Source organism: Amblyomma maculatum, chromosome 1 (assembly GCF_055883805.1).
Source record: "Amblyomma maculatum isolate TAMU_Amacu chromosome 1, ASM5588380v1, whole genome shotgun sequence".
Taxonomy (NCBI): domain Eukaryota; kingdom Metazoa; phylum Arthropoda; class Arachnida; order Ixodida; family Ixodidae; genus Amblyomma; species Amblyomma maculatum.
In genome coordinates, this window is record NC_139344.1 from 392955597 (window position 1) to 392966167 (window position 10571).

At 47.8% G+C, this 10571-nt stretch overlaps 1 protein-coding gene across 1 annotated transcript; it reads right to left on the reverse strand.

Annotated features, from left to right (window-relative positions):
- Nucleotides 1-5399: 5399 nt before the first annotated feature.
- Nucleotides 5400-8963, reverse strand: LOC146208565 (prolyl 4-hydroxylase subunit alpha-1-like). The gene is made up of 2 exons (XM_084578894.1): nucleotides 7645-8963; nucleotides 5400-5622 (listed from the first exon to the last, which is right to left on the reverse strand). The coding sequence occupies exons 1-2, from the start codon at nucleotides 8961-8963 to the stop codon at nucleotides 5400-5402; spliced, it is 1542 nt and encodes a 513-aa protein (XP_084435020.1).
- Nucleotides 8964-10571: the final 1608 nt, after the last annotated feature.

The following is a 10571-nucleotide window of genomic DNA, read 5'->3' on the forward strand; positions in this document are numbered from 1 at the left end:
TCTAGAGCTGCCGAGACCTGCTGGACGGCCTTGAGTTGTGTCTCTTGATCACAGCTCCTCGTTGCAGCCTCTAGCTGCGGCGGGATCGTCGTCTTCTCGCTGCCTTCGCGCGGATTTACGTTACAGTCCCAAAGGATGTGAGCCGCGGTGGCTCTCTCCTTTGCGCACAGTCTACACATGTCGCTCGCGTGCACACTCGGACACATGTGCTTAGCTAGCACCTGGGTGAGCAGGGACCCCGTCTGTAACTGTCTGTATAACACTGCCTCCTTCCGGGTAAGCCCCGGGTGAGGTGGCGGCATAGTCTGTCTGTTCAGTCTGTACCATTTCACTATTTCGTTGAAGGTGGTCATCTTGTCCTTGGCACTGCGCCGCGACCAAGACTCCGAGTCGGCCGTGCTTGCAGCCGCGCGGTTAGTTAGTCCTCGCGCGGTCGAGTTGGCCGTCTCGTTGTGGTTCACGTTTCCGCGTTCCGACACGTCACTGCCCATGTGGGCCGGAAACCACTTGATCACCACAGGACTTTTGCGTCCGATGTCTTCGGCCTTGCGCAGTATGCGCGCGGCCTCACTACATACCCTACCCTTGGCGTAGTTCTTCACTGCCGTTCTAGAGTCACACAACACTGTAGTGCATCCGGGGTCGGAAACGGCCAAGGCGATGGCCACCTCCTCCGCCCGGTGCGCTTCTCGAGTCCGGACGCTCACCGCGGTCTTCGTTGCACCCGTCGATGCCCCGACAACCACCGCCGCGTATGCGTTGGTGTTCCCTCGATACTCCGCCGCGTCCACGTAGGCGGCGCCTTCTTCTCTGGCGTGGAGGTCTACGAGAGTCCTGGCCCTCGCCAACCTCCGCTCCCTGTTGTGCTCGGGGTTCACGTTCTTCGGGATCGGGAAGACCCTGAGCTTTCTGTTGATGCTATCTGGTATAGGTACGTCTTTCTGCTGCTTGCCTTCCCTCGGTTCGAGGCCAAGGTCCCGCAGTATCTGTCTTCCGGTTCTCGTTTCAGAGAGACGCTCGAGTTGCGCCGTTCTCTGTGCTTCGGCTATTTCGTCCAGCGTGTTGTGGACTCCCAGCGCCATGAATTTTTCGGTGCTCGTGCCCCCGAGGAGACCGAGTGCCGCCTTATACGCCTTGCGTATGGTGGCGTCTATCTTGTTACGTTCACTCGGCCTCCACATATAAAGCCCCGCTTAAAGCAAGCCGTATGAACGGGCCTTCGTGGCCTATGGCGGTAAAGTGAATGCCGTGGTCCTGACAGGCTGATTCTGACATAACCGTTCCATCTGAAACGAGAGACTCGAGTTGGCAGCTCTTGCCATTTGCGACAACGGCAAACGAACATACGCGACGAGTCGAACTGTCTGGCGTTGTGTTGCTTCCGCAAAAAAAGAAAAAAAAAAGAAAAAGGCATGGGCAGGATATGTAGTTCGAAGGGAGGGTAACCGATGCTCATTCAGGGTAACAAATCAGACTTAAGGAAAGCAAAGCTTAGCAGTCGGCTGCAGAAAATTGGGTGGGAGGGTGAGGTTAAGAGCTTTTGAGAGGGTCAAGTTGATGAAACTAGCGCATGATTGGGTTCACTGAGGAGTTTGGGAAAGGCCTTGGCCCTGCGGTGGGTATAACCAGATTGATGATGATGAAGATCGCGAACAGACTGGAAAGGGTAGATTTTATGTGTCTCCTCTAATACTATGTCTTGTTTTATTGCATAAGCAATACTACAACAGGTTTCAGCCCGTCGCGTAAACCCGGCCGGTAGCCACGCCGCGCCGCAGATGGTGCGTCGTTTCCATAGCAAAAAGAGCGACCGCAAATAGCGCCCCTCTATTCAAACCATCAGGTAAACCCGGTCGGTAGCCACGCTGCACCGCCGAAGAAGAAGAACAACAAGCAGAAGCAGAAGAAGAACAGCAAAAAAAAAAAAGAAGAAAGAACAGAAACAAAGTAGGTTGCTTACGCGACCTACCGGGTTTACCTAAAGCTAAACCCTAGCTAATTTTATTTCCACTGTTTAACTGTATGACGTATGTTTGGAAACTATATGCTGTGCGATGTGAGTGCCCAGTCTTATTCCGGACGACTATGTCGCTTTCGAACGTTAAACGTCGCGCTCCGTATCATGCCGTACCGTACCGTACTGTATCGTACCGTACACTCCGTATCATGCGCTCTGTATCATGCCGTACACTCCATAGAAAACTTTGCAAGATTAAAGGATTCCAAATGTATAAAGCTTTTGGGTAGGCTATACCGAGTTGTTTTAAAATAGCACTTAAATTGGTGACACGAGCGCCGAATAAACTAGAAACTATCTACAGGCATTTTTTTTTCTCACACAATTAAACCGTGCGCGAGAAATCTGAGGATGACGTCAACGTTGGCGACGTTTCAGGTTCCCGTAGCCTTCGCGCACATCCTCTCATATGCCGTCTAATGTCGCCAAACAACGCTTCGAGGTATTTACCTATGTTGATGTTAGTTTCAATCCCCTCGGTGTATGCTTTTCAGCTGAAAATGCATCACCACGGCAAGTAACGCCCCCGCAGCCTCATTCATCGAATGCGTCATTGCTTTAACTACTAGCACAAGACGACTTCACATTGTTTATTTACCACTTTTGCTCGTTCGGTCCCTTTAGGCTTTTAGAACGTGAAAACCCCTTCAGTCGCCATGTAAGCATTCAGGTGCACTCAGGGGCTTTCATCTCAGAGGTGCACGCTGAAGGATCATGGCGCGCCGTGCAGTTACTTAGCGCGCTTGCAAAGTGAATAACTTCTTGTTTAAATACAGACAACCAAGCACAGGTTTGCAGATTCTTTACTTGGATAGAAAAATCAGAATATTTTCTACAGAGCGCAACTTCAATTTTCATCTCTGTGAAACCAAGCAGTATGTTTGCTGCTGTAGTGTATATGGCGGTGTACTGACCTCTGGAAGAAGTGACATCCACTCATCGGAAGATAAAAGGCAATAACAACGAGTCACATCTTGGTAGATATCCGCAGAGTACTTCGAAATAATTCGTAATTAGTAGTCTGCATGAATACAATCCCGAGATGAATTATTTTCAGAGCTAAAGACGTAACGCCATGCCTTGCACAGAGATGCAACCTTTTAGGGTGAAAATTAACGTAGGCTCTTGACTCTTTCAGCCGATCATGTTGGTGGTAGGCCTAACTAATTTCGATCCTACCCTGTTCAGAGCTACAGCTTGTATATTTATATTTGTTTCCTTTAACACAGCAGCGGCTGTGTTAGTTCCTTGATTTGAGGACCCTTGTTTTCATGCCAGTTATGTTTTCAGGTGATTGTTGAATGGTGATTCCGGACGCTTGATGCTTTCAAACAACTGTAGAGCAAGCTTTCTGCGCGCGTCCTGGATAAAAGGGTTACTTCAAAAGGCTTCGTACTTCGGCACTTCCACTGAATACATGCTATGTACCACGGAGCACACTACGCAATATGCAAGACGCAAGATGCTTGATTGCATAACAAAAAAGCTTCATTAAGCAAAGCAGAAGTTGCCGGCCGTGCAGCGCAGACATATAACTTGACATCGTGTAAAAAAGTACAAGGAATTAGGTGAACAGTGTTCATTGGATAATACTCTCAGAAAGTGTATTCAAGGCGGCCTCACAACAGCTTTTCGGAAGCAAATAGAGGCCCGAGTTCTGCAAGCTGTATTTTTCTTCGGGCAAAATATGCAGCCTGATTTTAATATTAATTACTGGCACTAACACCCACAAGCGATAGAAAGTATGTTGCTTTAAAAATATTATCTGTTACTGAGGGCTACACTTTATCCCTGTATCACGGCTCATAATGCATTTAACACAACAGCCTTAACTGACTTGTTCTTCAGAATGTCTGCAGTAAGGGTTGTGAGGTATAAATACTGCGCATATGACATGATCGAGTTTCTGGGAGCTGCCATATACGGGACGCCTCTTTGAATCAGACTCTAACCGACCGGAACCCTTTACATATATGTTGATACATGGCAGAAGACTAGTACCAACAGTTTCTTCAGCTTCGTGGTCTATCACTGTGTAGTCCATCGTAGTCCTCTTTAGTGGCATATTATATATATATATATATATATATATATATATATATATAGGGAGGGGGTTGAAGCTCAAATGGGTCCGGTAGGTCATAAACTTGAAGTAGGTGACACACGGTGAATTGGATTAAAGCGTTGTTTTTTCACACTGTGTCACCTACTTCAAGTTTATATATATATATATATATATATATATATATATATATATATATATATATATATATATGTGTGTGTGTGTGTGTGTGTGTGTGTGTGTGTGTGTGTGTGTGTGTGTGTGTGTGTGTGTGTGTGTGTGTGTGTGTGTGTGTGTGTGTGTGTGTGTGTGTGTGTGTGTGTGTGTGTGTGTGTGTGTGTGTGTGTGTGTGTGTGTGTGTGTGTGTGTGTGTGTGTGTGTGTGTGTGTGTGTGTGTGTGTGTGTGTGTGTGTGCGTGTGTGTGTGTGTGAGTGTGAGAGAGAGAGAGAGAGAGGAAGGGAGAGAGAGAGCGTCGGGTGGTCCTAAGTGCATGAGCGCGAACGATGATTCGCAAGGGACGCAGCACACGGGAACCATTACTCCCTCGTCATAGTGCATTGCCGCTATGAGGCTGTTAATAACACAAGTTGTGGCTGATCACAAAAGTGTAACGACGCTTCAGACTCGTTGGCATATTCAGATAAGGCGCTGCGTCATAACAAAGCAACGTGGATGCGTGGTGGAAAGAGTGCGAAAAAACGCCCTCGTTGCAACCACAATTTTTCCCGATAGTCATGAAGTACAGAAATGTTATACGAGCCAAATTACTTGAGTGCGAAAAAACGCCCTTGTTGCAACCACAATTTTTCCCGATAGTCATGAAGTACGGAAATGTTATACGAGCCAAATTACTTATCTTTCGCAGGCTGCTGGCGTGGGAAGCTCAGATTATTTCGGCCATGAGGGGATCCTTAACGCGTACGAAAATCCCAGCCTCGTCTCAGAGGACCAGTGTGATACGCGCGGAACTCGCGGAACAACGTCAGTACAGGTCTGGCGAGACCTTTGTTTACTCTCTATAGAATGCCGATGGTTGAACACAAACAAAGCTACTTTATTTACTCTCTTCTCTCTTTGGAGGATAAAGAGGAGCGGGAGTGCGAGGGGGGAAACGGGGTTAAGGCGCAGTGCTTTCACAAGCTCGGCGTGAGCTGATGTTTGCAAAGGGAACGAGGAGAGCAGAAAGCAAGGAGAGTCACAACAAACATCTCCGCTGTTGTTTTTACGGGAAGTGATGCGTTCATGGTGGCAGAACGGCTGCGTAGGCGACCTGCAGTGCACCGACACCAGCGAGCGGGGCGGTTCCCGAATGACACGACATCAGGACGAGATGCCCAGGTGCACCGATCGAGGCTGTTGGGAGTCCACGATCAGAGGTTTGTAGCATGACTTGCCGGAGTAGTTGGCCACGGTGGCTGTGCCGACGCAAGGGAAGCGCTGGTCCTCCAGCATGATGCGCTTGTAGAAGATAGTTACGTTGTTGTCTTGGCACGAGAACGGGATGGGCTCACGGTCGCGTTGCCCGTCAGTCATGACATGATAACTGTGGGAATATAAGAATGATACAAATAAATGAAACATATCGGGGCGGTGCAGTGGTACGACGCCCGACAACTGCGCCGGAGTTCCCGAGTTTGAACCCGACACGGCTGCTGCGTTTCGATGGAGGCGAAACGAAGCGGCGTCCCTGTGCTGTGTGATGTCAGCGCACGTTAAAGATCCCCAGGTGGTCGAAATTACTCTGTAGCCCTCCATTATGGCTCCCCTTTCTATATTTCCACTTTCACTCCCACCTTCCTCCCTTCCCTCATGGCGCGGTTCAGGTGTCCACAGAGCAAGTGTGACAGATAGTGCGCCTTTCCCTTCCGGTGAACCAAATAATATTTTTAATATTGCTATATTATTATTATTATTATTATTATTATTATTATTATTATTATTATTATTATTATTATTATTATTATTATTATTATTATTATTATTATTATTATTATTATTATTATTATTATTATTATTATTATGAAATCAGTACGGCTCTAGCTGGAACCCCAAACCAGATAGTGTATATTGTTATCGTTTACGATATCTTTCAAGGAAACATTGACAGCCGTCTTCGTTGGGCGTTATTTGAATACCCGTACCCAAATGGACTCAGAACTAGTAAAAAATAGCACAGATTGGCTAAGCAGCTTGGTAAAAAAAAAGTGACACCTAAAAGCTATAATGCCCTTTTCCCTCAGCCCTCATGGAAAATGAGAAATCTGCGTATTTACATCGACAATATACGGATAAAATGTATTACATGCTTATCCTTTTTCAAGGGCTACAGCATCATTTACTCTGTGAAATCCAAATACAATTTGCTCATTTTGAGCGACACGACACGGTAAGGTTAAAAAAGGCTTATTTGTCACTCATGTGTGTTCACCTGTCTCTCTTTTTGCTCTACTGTGCTGTGTCGTACCTGAATATGAAAAGTAGTTTATGTACTTCTGTTGAACTGAGCGGCTATTACCACATTAAATATCCCGAACACCCATTCCGACGCGCAAATCTGCTATATGTGGAGGAAAGAGCAAATTAGTAATATCTTGGTATCAAGAAGTGACCTTTTTATTTTAGTGTCTGCATAAAAGGACGCATCATTCCAGCCACTATAGACGGAGTGAATAAAAATATCACAGTACAAAACTACGCAAAGAAACCAGCTAGTACAACCGTTAAATAGACATCTTATTTGGCCCTCACACCATTGATATAAGCTTGATGTGGTCTTTAATGTCAACTGTACAAAAAAAAAAAAAAGACACTCATCTGCAGAAGACTCCTGGTGTCCATAATGAACTTCGCAACTGCGAAATAGAATAGTAGGTTTAAAGGAGTGTTCCAGAAAGATTTTTTTTTTTTCATTACGAGTGCGTCTTTGTAAAGTACTCTTGCCTTTTCGTGAAGGAATGCGATGCTTATCAGCAAACCCAGAATGTAAGCTCACCACATTATTACACGGCATCTTGAGCCTTGGTGGTGCCTAGTATTTCTTTCACTACATAATCGAGTTATTGAAAATTGGATCAAAATCAAGAACAAGTGAGCTTAGGCTGGCCGCTCATGTAGACCGAAGGCAAGATAACTGATGCTCACATATGGTAAGGGAATGGATTCCACGGAAAGGCAAATGCAACAGGGGAAGGCAAAGAGTCAGATGGGTGGAGGGACCTAGAAAGCTTGGCCACGATAGGGTGGTCACAGCTGGGTCAGAAGAGGTCTAATCGCAGAGACAAGGCATTAACCCTACATTTGGCTTAGCTACGCTTCTGATGAGTACGTTATCTGGTATCAAGCAGTGCAACACATTATTTGCCATCAATTTCATGGGTTACGCTACGTCACTTGTCAAGTACGGGAGCGCCTCTCTCGGATATTTGTCGTAGAGCTATGGGAGCTGCATTGTGAGAGATAGAAGAAAAAGCATAGAAGAGAAAGACTTAGGAAGCACTCATTCATTGTGCCCATGCCAGCAACTATTGAATGAATTCAATCGCTGTCATCGTGTTAGGTAGCTTACCGAAGCAATGACGTGCCATCTGGCAGCTCGACTTCCGGAAAGAGAGACTTGTCCAGTCCCCCTAGCGTTCCTGCAGCAGCGAACAGCCACCACGTTGCGAACGGCTTCGAATGAAGGTTGTTGCCCGGATTGAGCCAGGTGCTCTCGTGGCAGTACGATACCAGCTGCTTCCATGGTATCTTGGAATCCAGAACTTTCAAGTCCGTGATGTCCTCGATTCTTCTTGACAGCTCGAGAAGAACGCGACTGGCAGACTTGTTCAGCACGGGACCATCCGCCGTTTCCACTCCTCTCAAAACGGAGACCTCCTTTCTTGACAGCACGTTCAGAAAAGCGATCGTGGTCGGCTCACGTACCACTTGTTCCTGGTAAATCTTCCCCTCGTACGTTCGGCCGAACGTGTTTTCTGACTGAGAACAGGCCCGGCTAGTCTTCGCGGGGTGCGTTAGCTTTTTGAACAGCACCATTTCCAGCAGCGTCACCGGCGAAGCGTAACAATGACCTGGCCCGCCTTCCTGGTAGAACTCCATGTTGAGGAATGCTCTCATGTTGTTGGGGTCCTCTTCGAGCAGCTCGTTGTTAACCTTATCAGCCATCTCAAAGTCTTCCAGCAAGAAGTAAGCGTACGCAAGGTACTCCTTGATATCAGCCACATTCACCGTGCCGTCATCAGCGCGATCGAGTGCCTCCAGCATCCACTCCTTGGCGGCCGTGCCGTCCTCTACCTCGGTGGCTGCCGCGCCCAGATGGAAGCAGTCTCTGGCCGTCATCTGGAAGTTGTAAAGAGACGACTCCGGATCGACGGCCTTACCATCGGCTATCTGCTTGGCGGAGTAGCCTCCGGCTTCCTGAAACTCCAGTACGGCATAGGCAGCCTTGAAGACGTCCTTCCTTGTCGGGAACTTGTAGCGCCTGGCCCTCTTGCTTCCCGGACGCATGGCCAGCAGTAACTTGGAGTTGGTGTCGTCCTTGGCTTCCTCGAGGACTTCGATGTAATCCTTGGCGAGCCGTTTGATGAGAAGGAAGGCGTTCATGGGAAGACCAAGGTACTCTTCTGGATCGACGCCGTCGTAGGAGCGCTGGGCCACTTCCAGTTTGTCGAGGCGACGCCGGATCGAGTCGAGCCGGTTGCGCTCGGCGTCGATGTACCGCCAGAACCAGCGGCTCACCTCCCGATATGACCGAGTGAAGTACGGGTCCGCCCGCCGAGAGCTCACGTAGTTTGGTGGGATGTAGGCCCGGCACGGCTGCACTTTGAGAAGAAAGATCGCGATCCAGAGCGCCACCACCGCGACAGTGTAGACTAGTTTCGCCGCCATGCTTTGTCACGGACAGCGCTGCTTTGGAACTAATGCTTCTGCCAAGCTATGGAAAACGAACGAGCGCACTCTTCGCTTTCTTCTTCTAGTGCTCACACAACTGCCACCACAAGCTTCTGTTAAGTGTTCCTTCCGGTAGTGTTCGGCCAGTCTTCACAAGTTAGAGGAAAATTTTACAGTATTTTCATGACAGTTTAAGTGGAAAAATTGCATATTATGAAGTAATTTGGGTCAAAGTAAGAATAATGTTGGTAAGATGCTTAGTACGCTGTTAAACAAAATCCGCTAGAATTAGCTGACACCATTGCACTCGATCGGTACAAGAAGTATGGTTTTGTTTTTGGGACGAATTAGCATTCTCGGAATAAAAAGAGGGAGGGGAATTGGCATAGAAAAGGCTGCACAATGATTTTTGAACAACAAGAAGTCAAGCAAATTAATTAAAATACCACTTCGAAAAAGAAAAAAAAAGCGGAAGAGAATTACAGCCGAGAAGATGCCTTTTCAACTCATTCCCACCTTCGCACTATAAGCGGGGAAAATATTCGCACTCCTCAAAACCAGTAACTCAAAGCCGATCTTGGCAACATTCAAATTATAATAATATAGACCTCGAAAATGGCTCTGTGGCTTTCTAATCACACAGCCAACAAGAAGCTTCTCCCGCTGGGAGTTCAGAACGCTTTAAAGGGCCACTGTCCAGGGAAGGCCCTTTTAAGAAAAAGAGCCCAGTGTTTTGATCAGGTACCGGAGATAGTCTGTGCAAAATTCTACAGCGACACGCGCGCCGCAAAGCATCGAAAATACAATTCAAAGCTCCCTCATGCTCTCCTTTGAGAAGCCAGCTTCACCGCTTCCTGCGCTGGCCCGACGGGCCCCGATAACGACGTACGTACCGGGAACGACGTCCATTGGTCCGTCTCGCTGACTGACGGGAGAAGGATGGGTGTCTACCGCTCGCAGCGCGCTTTTCCCTCGCCACGGCCAGACTGAATCCAGCGGCGCGCGCTCCCTCGACCGTTTTTTTTTTTTTTCGCGCTCGCGGCGAGCCAAGCCCCGCCTCCCGCCAAACGCGGAGGAGGAAGGGGAATTTGTATTGCGGAGGCTAGACGACCTCGGGCAGAGAGTGAAAAACCTTTGCGAGGGAACGGAAGGAGAGAGGCAGGATAGAATCGGGTGATTGCGGTGGCTGTAACTGCGTTATTAGCTACTCTTTTCAAAAACATTTTGCGGCCTTGCGTTCTGGGGGCGAAGTCTCACAGTCACCGCGGAAGAAAATATTTTCGACCGGAGGGTGGACAGTGGGCCTTTAAGAACTCAAAAAGCACCGCGGATCATGAGAATATACAGTCTATCCACTAGCCTTTCGGGAAGAGCCATCCTACAGATTGGGCATCGAAGGGGAGCCGGTGATGTACACCCTGAGGCCACTACCAGCGAACGTTGAAAAACGGTCATGATCAAATCGCTAGCTAAGAGTACGAAGTCGCACACACAACAAGGCAAGAGTTTTTTTTTTTTCTTTTTGTAGAACTCTACAAAAACTTGTAGCGACCCTCACATGGCATTCAAGGTGGCGCCCATCGACAAATAATACGTTTCGGCATA

Coding starts and splice junctions, on each gene's coding strand:
- LOC146208565 (XM_084578894.1), bottom strand. CDS start 8,963: ATGGCGGCGAAACTAGTCTACACTGTCGCGGTGGTGGCGCTCTGGATC. Junction 5,623..7,644: donor GATGGCACGTCATTGCTTCG/GTAAGCTACCTA, acceptor ATATTCCCACAG/TTATCATGTCATGACTGACG.